The sequence below is a fragment of the Larimichthys crocea genome, chromosome XIII, assembly GCF_000972845.2.
Source record: "Larimichthys crocea isolate SSNF chromosome XIII, L_crocea_2.0, whole genome shotgun sequence".
Taxonomy (NCBI): Eukaryota; Metazoa; Chordata; class Actinopteri; family Sciaenidae; genus Larimichthys; species Larimichthys crocea.
The window spans coordinates 17,579,238-17,595,696 of record NC_040023.1 but is presented as its reverse complement, the minus strand read 5'-3'; the positions used below and the strand labels follow the sequence as shown (position 1 = coordinate 17,595,696).

The 16,459-nt window shown below is 40.9% G+C and overlaps 1 protein-coding gene across 1 annotated transcript in view; it reads right to left on the bottom strand.

The window, feature by feature from the left end:
- The window catches only part of itga8 (integrin, alpha 8), a 41,584-nt gene that overhangs the window by 3,174 nt on the left and 21,951 nt on the right, over positions 1–16,459 (bottom strand). Inside the window, exons 15-26 of the mRNA XM_027286263.1 lie at positions 16,425–16,459; positions 16,199–16,306; positions 11,845–11,900; positions 11,242–11,399; positions 11,005–11,136; positions 10,077–10,144; positions 9,384–9,531; positions 8,642–8,734; positions 4,469–4,548; positions 3,934–4,014; positions 2,098–2,203; positions 643–801 (exon numbers count right to left, since the gene is read on the bottom strand). The exon at positions 16,425–16,459 is cut by the window's right edge and continues 1 nt beyond it. Of these exons, the coding sequence (XP_027142064.1) occupies positions 643–801; positions 2,098–2,203; positions 3,934–4,014; positions 4,469–4,548; positions 8,642–8,734; positions 9,384–9,531; positions 10,077–10,144; positions 11,005–11,136; positions 11,242–11,399; positions 11,845–11,900; positions 16,199–16,306; positions 16,425–16,459 (1,224 nt within the window). The remainder of the gene's footprint in view (positions 1–642; positions 802–2,097; positions 2,204–3,933; positions 4,015–4,468; positions 4,549–8,641; positions 8,735–9,383; positions 9,532–10,076; positions 10,145–11,004; positions 11,137–11,241; positions 11,400–11,844; positions 11,901–16,198; positions 16,307–16,424) is intronic.

Sequence of the window (16,459 nt, the reverse complement as noted above, 5' to 3'; positions counted from 1 at the left end):
CACTCACCCACACACACACACACACACACACACACACACACACACACACACACACACACACACACACACACACACACACACACACACACACAGATTGACAGTGACAGTGACCATTAAAACACAAACACTGTGTTTGTGACTCTTTTTTTTTTTGCCATATATGATTACAGCATGTAATTATATACTTTTTAAAATCACTGCATGTCTTCTTTTTTGATTTACTCTACAGATGATATCATATATATTGGAAACTGTTCCAGCTCTAATTTCTGCTAATCAGCATAATACCCCATCCACCTTGTTTTGAGCCAACTGGCGAAGAGCATGGAAAACAGCCAGAACAACGGGTACAATTATTAATTTTAAATAAGCGGACATAAAGGTCGGAGAGATGGATGGATGGATGGATGGATGGATGAATAAGCCGCTAGCAATTTAATAAATAAAAGTCTGAAACTGCAGTGGGTCTGGTGGTTTGATGTTATGCAAGAAAAGTAAATTATTGGTTAGGAAAAGTATGAAACATATTCATTTCCACAGCAGGAAATATGTCCATAATTATATATTTGAGCCTCGAAATGGGTTTTTGAATACCTGTCTGTATCCATAAGTATGTATATATTCATTTATTGTCATTGTTACCTGAAGGCTGAGTGGGTTGAGGCTGGCATTCGTCTTGCAGCTAATTGGTCCGTCAGTTTGAATCTCCATGGCATAGAGCAGGTTCTCGTCACGGAAACGGGAAGGCCAGCCGACCTGGAGCTCAGCCTCCTGAATACTGCTGGGACCAGAGTTATGGAGCTGTAGACAAAGAGAAGGGGGGAAACAAAAGAAAAACATAAGAATATTATTCTCTCTTCTGTCTTATTTTGTCCTATTCTGTCAAGGGAATGAGGCTATAATTAGGTTACCATAACTGCAGGATGATGACACAGGTGTTTTAGTGAAGATAATACTAATACAGCCGTTAGTCTCTGGGGACTGAAATACAAGACAAGTAAAACCTACAGCATCACCTGGCTCATCACTCCACATCTAAATTAGGATAAATGAATTATGAGCTTAAATGAACCATCAATTCAATAAATCCTCATTTTTTTTTACCCCGACCTGTACACACTCTCTCTCACACACAGACACACAGTCATTAACACTAAAGCAAGTCATCCAAACAGGACATGATCCTGGTGCTGCGGGGCAGGAATTCTGCAAGAGTAAAAATTCTGTCCTCTCTAACTAGAAGCAGCTGCCAACTGGGAAAAGTACCACAAATGAAAATCATTATCAGCTGCAGGACAGACCAGACACTGCTGCACTCAGGTTCAATGAAGCAGCTGTGCGTTTAAAACAAAAAGAAATCACGTGTGCACGGCACGAATGTACACATACACATACCTCTATTGTAAACATGTCGCCAGCCTGTCTGCCACCCTCCTTCCTTCAATCCATTTGTCTGGGCCTTTGTTTGACCTTATTTTTTCTCTTCATAATTATTACTCATTATAGCGTCCACTCTTTTTTTTTTTTTTAAGACACTTTTTTTTTGGACTTTTTGAGCTTTATTTGACAAAGAGCTTGAAGAGTGACAGGAAATGTGGAGATGGGGAATGCCATGCGGGAAAGAGCAGTCAGATTCGAACCCTGGGCCGCCGTGGCAAGGACTGAGCCTTTGTATGATGCTCCACGGACAGCTAAACTTCTTCCCTCCACCCTCCTTGATTCCTACTTGCTTCTCTGTCACACCTCCACCCCTTCTATTTTTCCCGCCTTCAGAGCAGTAATTACTTCTAAGCTGGAGACCTTTGATGAGCCAGAGCTCAAATCTTTATGGAGCTACTGTTTTTACTGTGTGTTACTATTTACTCTACCTCAGAGACCCCCCTCTTGCTATAGCTTAATTTACAACTTCCCACACCTATTTTTCGTCTCTTTTCATCTTTCACAGTCGGCGCAAAGACATACTTTGTAACCAGCAACAACAAAAACAAAACAAGCCAGCCGTTTACTTCTTCATCTCATCATCTCTGACCACACCTCTACTTTCCTCTTCGCATGAGGCCGACTGTTGTCCGACTGTGTTTCAATTTGTGCATTTACCTCATAGATGTGTGTTACTTGTGGCCCCACATCCTCCTCTTTGACAGGTTTCTCTTTGGGTTCCCAGCGTGGGAATGGCAGCACCACCTGAGAGGGATGAGACACCCTGAAGAGAGGAGAAACAGCTGAATGACACTGATGCACACACACATTGACAGGTTTGGAAGTCCATTTAAATATAACACACACTGACTATATATGAATGATGACTACTGGTCACTGTGTTCATTCATTAAAGTGTTTTTCCTAGCTGTGGGAGAGAGTTACTGCCTAGTTAGGAGCCTAAAGAGCCTTGTCGCCAGGTATCCCTCCACCATGGCTCAGCGGTCAAGCACAGAGCACAAACTTTGTTCAGCAAAACAGCCAGGTTGACATATCAATAATCAAATTACATGTCATGTCATAGAAGATATAAACCCGTTGGCCACTAGTTACACTTGTACAACCTACAGTTCAATAACAGCTCTAACATAAAATCTACTTCTTCCACCATTCTCATCTTCAGATTTTGTTTATTTCTGAGGTGTTTCTCAGTTTTGTCCTTTACATTTATATACACGAGAATTTAAGTAACACCTCTTAGTATAAAGCAGTCCAGGACAACATCATCACCAACTATGACCTCAACGCTAAAAAAATAGACTGGAATTGACACCTCTATGACAGAGCCAGCAAAACCTGGATTGCATTAGATCGTACTTACTGTATCTAATAAAATGACTAGCACATGTAAGTACGTTTTTAAAGAGGAATGAAAAACAATATATTATAAAGACTTTTAGGGTCAGGAACAAAGACCACACCTCAAACTAATTAAATTTCCGGACAACAAGTACTTAAGCAGACCTTATCCTTTCACTTCCACTTTGACTCAGTTTTCACATCCCTCCACCCAAACTCCTTTTTTCTTTTTTCCCTTCGGTCTCTTTTGTCTGAATACATCTAAAACTAAAGAAGGGATGACTCCCCCACTCAGTGTCTCAACTCCTTCCTGTCTTCCTGTCTCTAGCAGACACCGGCCCATCTTCAAACTCAAAGACTGTCAAAGACCTTGATTTCTCTCCTCATCCCCTCATTCCTCACCTTTCCCTACCTAATCCTTTAATCCTTTCATCCCCTACAGTACATCATCTTGGTTCACCTTCATTTGTAATGTGTTAAAAAATCATTTTAAATCCATATCCATTGCTGTGGTTTTGCTAGTGGATTCTCTATTAACCATATCAATAATAGTAGAAATAATGTCCTCACTGAAATAAAGCTCTAAATGCCAGCTAAAAAGCGGATTTTGCTCCGTTTGATTACATTATTCTGGAGATTTCATGGTAGTCTCAAGTGGGCAAAATTGTTTGTGCCGTGGGCGCAGTCTCACCAAGTCTGAGCAAATTCAAAATACAACATTTAAAATTTTAGATTGGCACAGCTGAGTCAGGACAGTTCCTCAGTAACTTGTATGTTCTCGTCTCTCTCTCATCCAGGTCCTCCTCTGTTTGTATGTACTACTGACCACACCCAAACAACGCCATGCAAGGTTCCTAGCTTTGAAGTGTGTGCATGTGGGCATCCATGAACATGTCAAAGTCTCCCATGTGCTCATGATTAGTTCAAATTTATTTCGAGAACTGTGTTTTCATGCTGTTTTCCATCTGTATATAAACAGGCTCCGTAAATTTAAACATCTCAAAAGGGACTGTAATATTCTGCAAACACCAAAAAAATTTGGGCTGAAACCAGATCAATTGCATCTTTGTGAAGGAGACATGGCAACAACAAAAAATTTGTCACTGTTTCTTGGAGAAGACGGCGTACTCTCACATGCAAAGATGCTGCACTCACCCGCGTAAATCGAGTTGAGCTTTGGCAGCGATGGACAGATTCAAACTGACTGGGTTGCTGTCGGAGTTATCTTTGTTGGAGCTGTGGAGAGATTCAGAGGGAATTAAATCAAATCTCAAGACCCTAAAGACTATACATTCTGTATATATGTACAGATATTTCACAGGAGGCTGAGTGAACACAAAGGCTTAGAAAAGCTCATAATATAGCTGTATTTGTATGTTCAGCTGACTCCAAGAAGAATTCCTCTGGCAGCAGATCTGGCCAGCATTTAACTGTCTGCGTCTAGTGATGTGATGTATCGAAAGCAATACAATGAAGCAAACAGTGAACATGTTGTGTAGAGCTTGTCGTCTCCCTGGGCCATCTGTCTTCTCTGTCTCTGCGGTTAGTTTCATCAAACCACAGACAGCGACGTGATCAGGACAGACACAGAACTTATTTACATGGCTCAGAAGAAAGACAAACAACTCTTTGTGTGTGCATGTGTGGGAAGTTGGAGGGGGGTATGCGTGAGAGTTGGTGGGTGTGTCACCTGTGGATCTGTAGCTCAAAGCTGATCTTTGGTCCAGCATCTTCCAGCCTCTGGACAGAAAACCTCAAACCAACCGACAGCTGGGCAAGAGTATGGAGAAAAAGCAAAAAAATAGAGAGAGAGGGAGAGAGAGAGAGAGCGTATAAAAAACATGTGACGAGTGAAAGAGGAGGACAGTTAAAGAGAGATGAGAGGGGACAGAAAGACAGAAATAAGATGCCTCTGTACATCAAAGGCCACATCATGTTTAAAGTGTCCAGTAATAGACAGTAAAGTCTCCGTTAACTACATCCTCTTCTGTTGTTACATAGGCAGAAGATCTGGTCTGTGCATGTGAGTGTATGTGTGTTGACAACAGCAGAAATATAAAAAGTGAAAAAACCCAGACTACACATATTTAAGGTTCTTGTCTCTCTCCAGTTTAAATCCCCTGTCCTCAACCTCTAACTCAAAACATGTGCAGGATTTATCCTTCATACACTGTACGACATCAGTGTGTGTGTGTACGCGCTTGTGTAACTCTACCGAACAACAGGTCAAACACATGGTCCAGAGAGGGAAATGACAGCATGCAGACTCTAACGCACTAACGCTTCACGGGCCAGATGAGGGGGGGTGAGGGCGGGGTGCAGGACTACAAAGTCAGGCCATCTTTATGGGACACATTAGAAAGAGGGTGACTGGAGGAGAACAGCCAGACAGGAAAGATCTAAAGAGACTGACCCCAAATGAGTATGAATCGCTCAGAGAGAAGACGTCACTATCAGCTATGATACTCCTTATCACAGACAGATGAGGAGGAGGAGAAACAGGAGGACAGCCCAATAAAAAGTTTGAAGAGGTCAACTGTGTCTCTTAAAATTTGCCTTTTGAGCATCACGCCCCAGCTTGAAAGGTGGCTGTTAAAAAGTTTGTAGAGACCTTTATAGAGACCAGCAGATGTGGTCAGGTTGAATTTATGTTGGTCACTTTGGATTATACACATACATATTTTCACGGTGGAGTAAAAATCTTTTTAAAAAACCACAGAAACATTCTCAAAGTAATTTCTTATTCTCCTCTGTCCATCTGTATGCTCAGCATATTCCAAATAATTATCATTTTGCCACAACATGGCTGAATACACAGCTTCTGTGCTGGGTTGCTGTCCCCCTTGAAGCTACGGACCCTCGCCACAAGCAATAGCCACATTTTTGGCAAAACAGCGATTCTTTGAAACAATGCTAAGAGATTTATGGTTTATTCTGAAGTGGTGATTTGAGAAGTTTCTGAACAAATTATACTTTCTGTCAGCCGTAAAAAAAAAAAAAGTACTGGTGTTGTGACATAACCATAAACCTGTTTTCTTGTTTGCTCTTTGTTGTGGAGAAATTGCTGAAGTCAAAGGTCAATGGTGAGGTCAGGAGGGAAGAAAGTGTTCAGGAGCCTCTGATGTCTTATGCTCTATTATTTATTGACGCTTGGCCAAGGAGAACTAGAGACACCCTCAAAATACACCTGAAGTGCTTGAGTCGGTCTCGCATTCTGACGAACTCATGATGGTGGATACACTTTAAACCCAAAGATCACACCCCAAATACTATACGCCCCAGAATTAGTCAAAGAGAATGTCTTTACTCTTGGAGGTGTTATTGTCAACATATTCTAGTCTGGGGACACAGATGTCCGCTTACGCAGATTGGAACGGCAACAACAAGCTATCTATTATGACTAGGAAGGCAGCAACAGGCCTCTTCGACCCTGGCCACCACAGTGTTGAGATATGGTGGCACCTAGTCAAAGACAAACAATTAATACTGCCGAGGACCACAAGGCTCACACGTGGCCTCAACTACTAAGGATAGAAAATTCCATAACACTCTTCTCTTGCAGGCTGACAGGGATCGCCTGGACCCAATGCTCCCACTCGCTATAAAAGCTGCCACCTTGTGCTGTATTTCAAAGACTGAGGTCTGAATTTCCCAGTTGAATTTTCCGAATGATGACGTCAAAGCGTTGGAGGAGCACGACACTTAAATGTGAACAAAAAACATGTCTGGCTGTGACAAGCCGATGTTTGTTTGGCAACACAGATTTGAAGCCGTGCAGCCTTGCATATATAAATAAAACAGAGGAAAGATGATGCATGAGGTAACCATAATACATACATCATAATACATTTTATTTCATGGCCACTAAATATTCCCATTAGTGACTTAATACAAATACACAACCCATCGCCCCCACACACCACTGATTGAAATACACAAGCATGTGTGTGATGTTAGGAACTCTGTGAGTAGCGTTCCATTGTTTTTTTCTACTCGGAGGTCGAAATTTTTTTATTTCCAAGTTCCGATTTGTCTGGATTGCAGTCCTCTCGGCAAAGCTCCCTCCATGTGCTTTGTTTGATTCTGTTATTATTATTTTCCGCTGCAAACACCTGCACACCATACTTGCCACACATGCTTACTACTTCCTATTCACTGACTTTACTGTCAGCCACATCTCATCTCTTTTGCAGTTTAAAGTGTAAGATGAGATTTATTTTTGTGAAGATTTATTTCATACATTATCTTAGGTTACTTGGGATTAGTAAGAGAATTGGTATACCTTAATGAATAAGTATTCTACTATGTATTCTATTCCTTAATTCATAGCAGGAACATATTTTATGGCACACCTTGCCTTTAATAAGTGATTGTTTATATTGGAGGAGTTACATGAAGTTAAACCTGGATGTGCTGTATCACATTGTTGGTCAGTATTGAGTTATCCTACTGTTGAAGCGGACATTAAAGTATTCAAGTGACAGAAGAAGCTGACCATGTGTGTTTGCTTGACCCTTAGCCCATAACTAATTTAATTTAGTAAAAGTCAAGTTATAGTTAATGCTAAGAGTAACCAGCATTGCAACAGTATAGTTTTGTAAATTAATCAGAATCAGGTTTATTGCCAAGTAGGTTTTTATATATATGTGAGTAGAAAATATAAAGAAGATCAATCAGTTATTCTAAGTGCCATCTTTGGAGTCTTTATTTGCCATAGCCCTCAGAGTCAGAGACGGTCATGACAGTATTCATTTGAACAAATAAGAATTTAGCTTAAAGCCTGCATGGATTGTCTAGGTTGGGTTGTTTGATAGACTTTAATGTGAGGACGTGGGATATGTACAACAGGACTCCACTGAAAGTCGATAGATGATTATTTGAATTGTGGCCAAATTTGCATTAATGTTGGCATTCATTATTGATTGCAACCAAAGCTTTGTCAAAATATTGTGAATTCTACTTAATGCCTAAAATGAAGACTTAAAAAAGATTCAGGGAAGCAGACCGGCACATGTACCGAAGCCAAAACCAGCCTTCCTTTAGGCATGCACCTCCTGCACTGGTGAGGCATTACAGCTGTGTCATGCAGCACAAGGAATGAACTCCAGTGATGAGGACTATTTAGTTGTACAATACAACCAGAGTCCGTATGGGGTATGTGGAGGTATGTTCTGCATAAGCTCATGGATTCCTGAACGTCCAACGGGGCAAGGGGAGAGTTAAATATGGGAAACATCTGGACGGCTGGAGAGCATGCACACACTCACACACTCACACTGACACACACGCACATACACATCCTTTGTCCCTTTCACATGCCTTGATTTGCTCTCCTCCCCCAACAGTGAAACATGACCACATAATTGATTTATCAGTACGACGTGTGTCACCTCCAGAGCTCAACCACACCACCGTGCCGGCCTTGACACCTTTTAGAAAAACCTCACATTCACAAGTCATACACACACTTGTTCACAAACACACACTGAAGCACATGTGATATGCTTTCGGGCGTGCATACATACACCGGCGTGGTAGAATTTCATGTAGGAAGGGACCACTCTTTACTTTACAAAGCCTTGGCTTCCTGCATGTATCAGCCATCTAAGTGCTGACTGGATTATTATTACACACTCCACACACACTTATGCACACACACACATTGTGTGTGAAGTATAGTCAAGGGAGTCAAAGTGCGTGAAGGGTCAAGGTGATGATCAGTAATCATTGGAAACCATCAATCAGTGTGAATTAAATCTGAGGAGTAACAGCCGTAGCTCCTTAGCATGTACGTTTCAAAGGAGTGTTTTAATGAAAAAGTGTGTGTGTGTGTGTGTGTGTGCTTTAGTGTGTAACAGCTCACCTCTGTCCCAGCCACCATTGGGTTCCCGAGGTCACACACCACCATCCTGGACTCATTGACCATCTTGTACTCGCAGTTTAGTTGAGACAGGGACTAGAGGGGTGACAGAAAAAGAGAGGAAAAAGACAAAAGTGCAATGAGTAAGATGATGGGGCAAAGTGGATGAAAGTGAAAAAATAGGGAGCATCGAGAGCCAGGAGGAGAAAGAAAAGAGCAGACAACAACGCCATCAAAGAGGGAAGGCAAGTGAATGAGTGAGAATGAGAAAAAGGAGGGCAGGAAGGGGGAAGGCAGGAGAGGAGACGTGATGAATGCTCTGACAGTAACAACATCATCAATCAAACAGCCCCATTACACACTCATTAACGCACACGCGCGTGCAAACACACACACACACACACACACACACACACACACACACACACACACACACACACACACAGCAGTTGACCCTATCCATTTCCGTGGTCACTAATGCAGCTTGTAAATCATGATAGGGGCTTTTTTGGGCTATTGCCAGTAAAGCATAGCCTGCTGATAGCCTCACTTTAATCACTACAAACAAACACGCAACACAAAGACACAACAGGATGTGATGTCATACTGTAACTGCAGCCTCAAATAGCTCACTTCCTCATGTCGTATGATCTCTTGACCCTTCAATCACGATGAGACAACTGCCTCATGTCTATCTTATGCTTTCACGTGAAACAAATGTGTGTGTAAGTGTGTCTTTATTTACCTCCACCTTGCGCTTCACTCCGATATAGTCAGCCTCTGGTGGTATCAGCGTGTGGAGCTCTGTTTCATAGGCCCCCTCTCCTCGGTTCACCGCAGTGATGGTCAACATGACCAGATTGTCGTCTCCAATCACCAGCTCTGAGCGGTCCCTGTGTGTGTGTGTGTATGTTTTATTTGAGAAGAAGAACAGTGTACAGGGGACAAGATTGAAGTCATGCAGAGGACACAGGAAGGAAAGTAATAAAGCACTTTGTTGCAGACGTACAAGAGTCCTTAACTCCTGTCCTGTGTGTTTTTGTAAAATTCAGTTTATAATACATTTTATTGGTTCATGTGCAATGTGCTCTGCTGCATGGAATGCAATATCCCTGACCCCAACAATGTGTGTGTGTGTATTTGAGTGAGTGTCAGTCAGTGGAGGGTGACAGGATGTTTGTATAACGCTGCCATGGAGATATGGTACAGCTGGAAACACTATAGAAAGTAGGCTAATTCACACACACATACACTCTCACACACACACCACATGCTCAATGGAACTATAATGTGAGCAACTTTAAACTCATTGTGTGAGTAATAACAGACATACTTTCTTTTGGCTGAGCTGTGTGTGCATGTGTGTCTGTGTTTGTGCCGTGTGACGCGTTGAGTGTTTACAGGTTGAGGTCAAAGGGCGTGGCCATGTCAGTCTTACATGCTGGCAGAGAGCTGGAGGTCAGGGATACAAATATTGTCGTCACCGCAGTCCAGGAGGATGTAGGCCTAAGAGGAAGAGGGGCACAGAGAAGGGGGCTTTCATAAGGAGACTTTTAAGGTATACATCATCATGAAACCAAAAATAGATATTTAACAGACACATCAGGATGCAGGTGCTGTATACACACATGAACACTAGAGTTCTGCTATCCATAAGAGTTTTCTTTCTTTGTCTCTCTGGTTATTCTAATGGTCTGAATCATGCTAATGGTAGTTCATGGAAAAATAAAGAAAATACTTCATCATCAAAGCAAGGCTTTTTCAATAGGGGAAATGGTCTTGTATGATGCATAAGCGTGCATGAACACAGTTCAGTGCTGCAATCAAAAATGAAGATGTGGCTTGCTGCACATCAAAAACTCAGCTCTGGCAAAACTTTAAAACTTTTTTGAAATGTGTTTCACATATTCTTCATCAGGCTTGCTTGACAAATAAATAATTTTATGTTGTTCTAGCACTGAGTTTTTGGTGTAGAGGAAGCATTTCCTTAATTTTTTATTCTTTTGCATTGCCTAACTTTTGACCAACCAGCAACTACAGGGAACTCCTGATTTTCTCATAGTTAAGTTCTGAATTGTAATGGTTTGACAACATTGTCATAAAAAACAAATGACTAAAGTATAAGCTTAGAGTAGTTGAGTCAAATCAAATTTGCCAGTAGCGGCTTTACAGTCTGTCTAACATATGACTCCCTTTATCTTTAGACTCTTGATTTTGATAAGGAAAGTCTCCTCAAAAGAAACCCTTGAATAGGAGAAACCACAGGAAAAGCAACAGACAAATCCTTTTCCTCGTCCTGCCTCCAGTCTTCTTTTACTGCAAACATTTTATAGATGTACAATACTATCCTGATACTGTATACTTACATGCTCTTGAAGGAAGGTGCTGCTGTAATGGTTAAGTACAGGTGGAAGGTTTTGACTATGAGAGGGTGGAGCCAAGCTGTAGTTCAGAGCCAGTGATATAGGGGTCAGTTTGTCCCTGAACTCATCGTCCTCCTGAGATGAGAGAGTAACAGAAAGTTTACATAGTAAACTGAACCGCTGGATTTCTTTGTACAATATACAACATTACGTTTGTATGTGTGTGTGTGATTCGCTCACTTTCAGGTAAATGGTGTAGATCAGGCATGCATGTGGGCGGTTGTGACCCAACTTTAGATGCCCTGACCGCTGAGGCAGCTGGGTGTCCAGGAATAAAACTCTCTTAACTCCGCCTCTGGTGCCTTTCAACCAATCCAGCTGCAGCTCTGCTCTTAGGTCTGCACAGGAGGTAATGATGCAGAGGTGGAGATGGATGGAAAAGTGAGAGGAAAAGACGAGTGTAACGATAACAAGAGTGAATAAGGCAATCAGACACTCCTTAACTGTTGAATCCACATAGTCTAATCCCTTTATGCGTCTGACTTTCCATTAGTTATTCAGTGAGGAGACATTTGTAGGCGTTTTACTCTACAGAGCATCATTAGAGAGTAGGAACAATGTACCGTACTGTACACCTCCACTGCCTGTGTCTGTCTACCCTATTCCCTCCACCCTCCCTCCTGCATTAGATCTCCATCCTAATCGGTGTGGCAGAGCTGCGGTTTCACAGCAGGAAACTCTAATGAGATGTACAACGGAGTTGGCTCTGACTACTATCCCACCCTCTGTGCTTTTCCCTTTTGCCTCCCTTTCCACTTCACCACATTGTGCACAGCTGCTTACCTACAGAGCTGGGGATCCCCACTCCACTCACTGCTGCACACACGTCCACCTTCAGACTGGTGGAAGAGAATATTGGGAAGATAAAGAGATAGGCAAGAGAGTGAGAAATAATAACTGTAATAACTGTTAGTTATTACTGACAAAGTGAGCAAAATGTGGGTGCTTAAAAATGTACCCACTCATGATACTATAAGGTTCTTTTTTTGAACAAATCATACAGGATATTACACCTACTATGCAAGAATAGTAAGAAACGCAAGTTTATGGATGGCTGCTCTAACTACGTGTTGCCAATAAGAAAGAAAGAAAGAAAGATAGATAGATAGATAGATAGATAGATAGATAGATAGATAGATCAGTATAAAATGTTATGGCAGTGGGAATTAGTTAGTGTGATAAATGCCTGAAATCTTCTGAAGCGCAAATGATGAAATTGTGGAATGTTTGCTTTGGATGAACTTTGGCTCAGAAGTTTAGTGAAGAAGTATTTCATTTGTCTTTACTGTTATTTGTCTACCTGGTTGCAGACATGGAGTTCTGAACTCATAATAATGTCAGTTGTGTGAATTCTGTAGCATCATTTAAAAATGTATGCAGCAAATTCTGAATGTGGTTTATATTCATTTTTGGGGTCTTGTAAGCCAATGCAGGCTGGTTATACTTAAATAAATAATCGACATGAGTCGTGTGGTGAATGCACACCAAAGATTAGGTGCTGGTCATGGCAGTGACTTTGGAACAAGAAGATCGTGACCGCAAACTAAGCTCCAATGATATTATTCATTCATCCATTGCAGACGTTTCAACCACACTCTTTCTCCATACTTGTATGCAGGCCAAAACACAAAACATGTACTATATGACAAAATAAATAAACTGCCCATAAGCAAAACACTTATTCCTTCTTCTACTCCAGGACATAGTGGGAAATACCACCGAAGGACCTGTGAGCCCTTCAATTAGACACATAGACATGGGAGACTGGGAAACATTTCTGCATTTCCTCTATTTATGTGTGTGTGTGAATGTGTAAGTGTGTGTGTGTGTGTGTGTGTGTGTGTGTGTGTGTGTTATCACCTCTTTAATCAGGAACAGGAAAGTGACTCCCACACAGGGAGCTCCGCACTGTTAATATTCACTAATCTGAGGGATCTTACAAATGTAACGCTCCCGTTTCTATTCTGCAGACCTAGCCATATGAGGCATGAGGTAAATGACTTCATGCAATTATTGTTTGTTTGGTTTCAGTTCACAAACCCTAACATCCAGTGTTTGTTAATAATTAGGATCCCCATTAGATGACACAAAGATGATGAGCTAGTTTTCCTGCGTGCTGTGTGTGTGATGCAGATGTGAGTTTATGTGAAATAAAATGCAGGTTTCTATTTAAAAAATTGCTCCCCTAAGCCATTTTGACCTCTCCAGGTGGTTTCATGCATGTTTAATATGTGTTGCATGTAAGCATGTGTGTGTTTTGTGTTTTTGGGTGGGTGTGCTCAAGTGTGACTCTAATAAGCACTGTGTGTCAAACTAAGTGTATGTAGCGTGGAAATGACCCCCATTTTACTGACAAGAGCTCAGGCACTTGGCTAGTCATTACTGTATGTAATTTTGCCCAAAATGCATCTGTGCTCCACCACCCTGCACACTGCAAGCTGGTCCTCCCTGCACACGTGCACATATAAATCCCCGTCCTCACAAGCTGAGGTCTGCTTAATGAGTAAGAATGTTTAATTTAAGACTGGTCATTAATTAACTGTCCCTCCTTTTCCACCAATCCTTCATCCCCTTATAGCCCCTCTATAGTTTGAGCTGCTTGTGTATCACCATTACATTTGTGCAAACAGAGCTAAGCATCTGATTTTCAAAAATCTGACTCTCAGCATTCTTTGAAAAAACGAAAAGAATGTTAAAACCTGCAATAACCAATTGTTCAGCCACTTGGGGGCATTTAATATGTCGAACATGTGAGCAAACAGTTCCCTATTCACACATTCAACAGACTCACAGCAACATTATAATGTATTAAATTGTTTCTGTCCACCCGAGGAATGTAAGTCCAGTATTCACTCTCCTTTAAACTCTGTTTGAGAAAAACATCCTGCATTTTAGCTGCTAAATGCTCCATTATGTTCATCAGCTAGTTCTCTAACTTTGCCTGCAGGGTTAGGCAGATAGCATAGAGTGAGCGTTTTCTTCAGCACCAGCTATAAAAAAGGTGAGAGGAAACTTGCTATAAATCTCCGTAGAGCTGAAAGGAACTACAAAGTCGAGCGATAATTTGTTTGTTAGTTCACATTTTACACACAAGGAGTCATGAAATCCATTGGTAATAAGAATACTGACTTCCGCCACTTTAACAACAGTTTCCATAATTCTCTGAATTCTGTCCACTGCACAATAAATGATTGTATTTCTTAATTCTATGTAGCTTGAAATGACAAATGTCCTTGCTCTTTTTTTTATAATATAGCCTCATAATGATGTTAGTTTGCATGAGAATATAAAATATTGTAGAGAAACATAAATAATTAAAATATAACTAAATAAAATGCTTTATTTTAATTCTCAAACAAATTAAATATTTCTAGCTGCCATCTTTGTTTGGATTGGGAAAAAGAAGCGCAACTTCATCCAACTGCAACAAGAGTCTTTGATGATTATGGAAGTATTATCAGAACAGTGGTCAATGTTGTTAAAGGAGTTGGGTTTTTCCAAACATTGCGAGGTTATTATTTATCCAAAAATCAAGATGTTTAACCCTAAGGCTCAAATCTAATGTCATTAAAAAGGCCCAAACTGGGGCTACCTCTCATCACACTCTCACGTCTCTCCAGCTCTCACCACAGGGAAACAACTAAAAAGTCCAAAAATCCTCACCCCTCTTGAAACACAAGAGCCTCAGGCATCCGTTAATTCTACAAGCTTGCATGTGTGAGTGTCCGTTGACCTATCTGATTCCATACCTCTGACCAAAACTCTATAGAAGTTTATTTAAATAAGCTTGGTTTTATTTTGACAGAATTCCACAGTTTAGTGCTTTCTGTCAATCTGACCCAAACCCTGTTGTCTTTTCACTCACTGCCAATACTCACACACCACACTACACACACAGACACCATGATGGCAACTAGCCGAAAACACTTCTCTCCCATCCAAATAGTTGCAGCCCCAATAAGTTAAGACCGACAATATACTGTGGCAAAACAGCAGGAGCTTTTAGACACCCCCCCTCTTTAGTTCCATTTCACTAAACTCACCCCAAGACTGTTCAAAGCCAGTCTGCTACCCACAGGAACAATAACATAATCAAAACAGAATTATGCAGTATCAAATTAATCGCAGAGTCCCATAAATATGACTTTCCAGGTTATACAAACACGTGTTTTCAGTGTGCTTTTAAATTATTGCATTAGACACACAGACAAACAGACGTTGGCTGATGGTAGGGGATGTCTAGAGCACAGGGGTGAAATATTTGTCACATCTGTCAGTGAGGGTGATTTGTGAATGTGTATACTTTATACTGCATACCATTTTATGATATAGTATAAGCAGTGAGATTTCTGGTACAGCTTCAGGTTTCACTGCAGCAGTGGGCCTCATTATCTCCAAATTCCAAACTAAAAATGAAATATAACTGAGCATGTCAAAGCTTTCACTATTCATTTCTAGCTTGACTTTGATTGTGGTGATGGACGCTATTGTCCCACAATGCAACGCCAAACGGAAGTCGAAGAGCGATCACCGCTGGAAACAATTACAATAAATTGTGGACTGTGGTGAAGAGCTAGAGAAACATTTCAGAAAGCAAAAAGAAATCTAGTCTAAATTCTTTGGGAAAACAGTTTGCGTGTTTAATTATTAGTGGTATTTCTTCAGTATTTATTGTAGGCTAAATTTATTAGACATTTTACTGTCTTATAATTTGATTTCCTTTATTTGACCTCACAAAAGTCTTGTTATGATTAAGATCTCATTTTAAAGAGATATCTGGCTAAGAGGCCAACATTAAAAGTATCAAAAGCATTTAGTATGAAAAGTCTAAGACAGATGTCAGATGCTATGAAAGAGTATCAAGTTAAGTTGCATGAATAGGTTTCAAAAATAGAAAATCTAAACTATTTTCTAGATCCTTTAAAATGTACTTAAATTCATCGACAGTAATCAGCTTTGCTAAAACAAGCCTGGAAAACAAACAAACATTAATAGCTAAAGGAGGTACCAGACCAAGGAGAGTTTTATATAAGTCAGCCACTGAGAGTGTGTGGTATATATAGATATATAGTGTAAAGTGTTGGTAAGTTTTACTATTTCGCTATACCATATCAGTTAAGTATCTAGCTCTTCTTACCAGGTAACCATAATATCAGTTTCAGGCAGGTGACACTGTCGGTCATCAGGGTTCAGGATTCTGGGGGTCAAGATCATTGAAGCTTCCACAGAAACTACAGCTCGAGATCTACACACACACACACACACACACACACACACACACACAAAACCACATTTAAAGAACAATATGACGTGAGGAAATTGAAGCTTTTCAAAAAGAGACAGAACACCTTGTACGTTCTTACCTGTACACCGCCACCTCGCCTGAGCCAAATGCCCC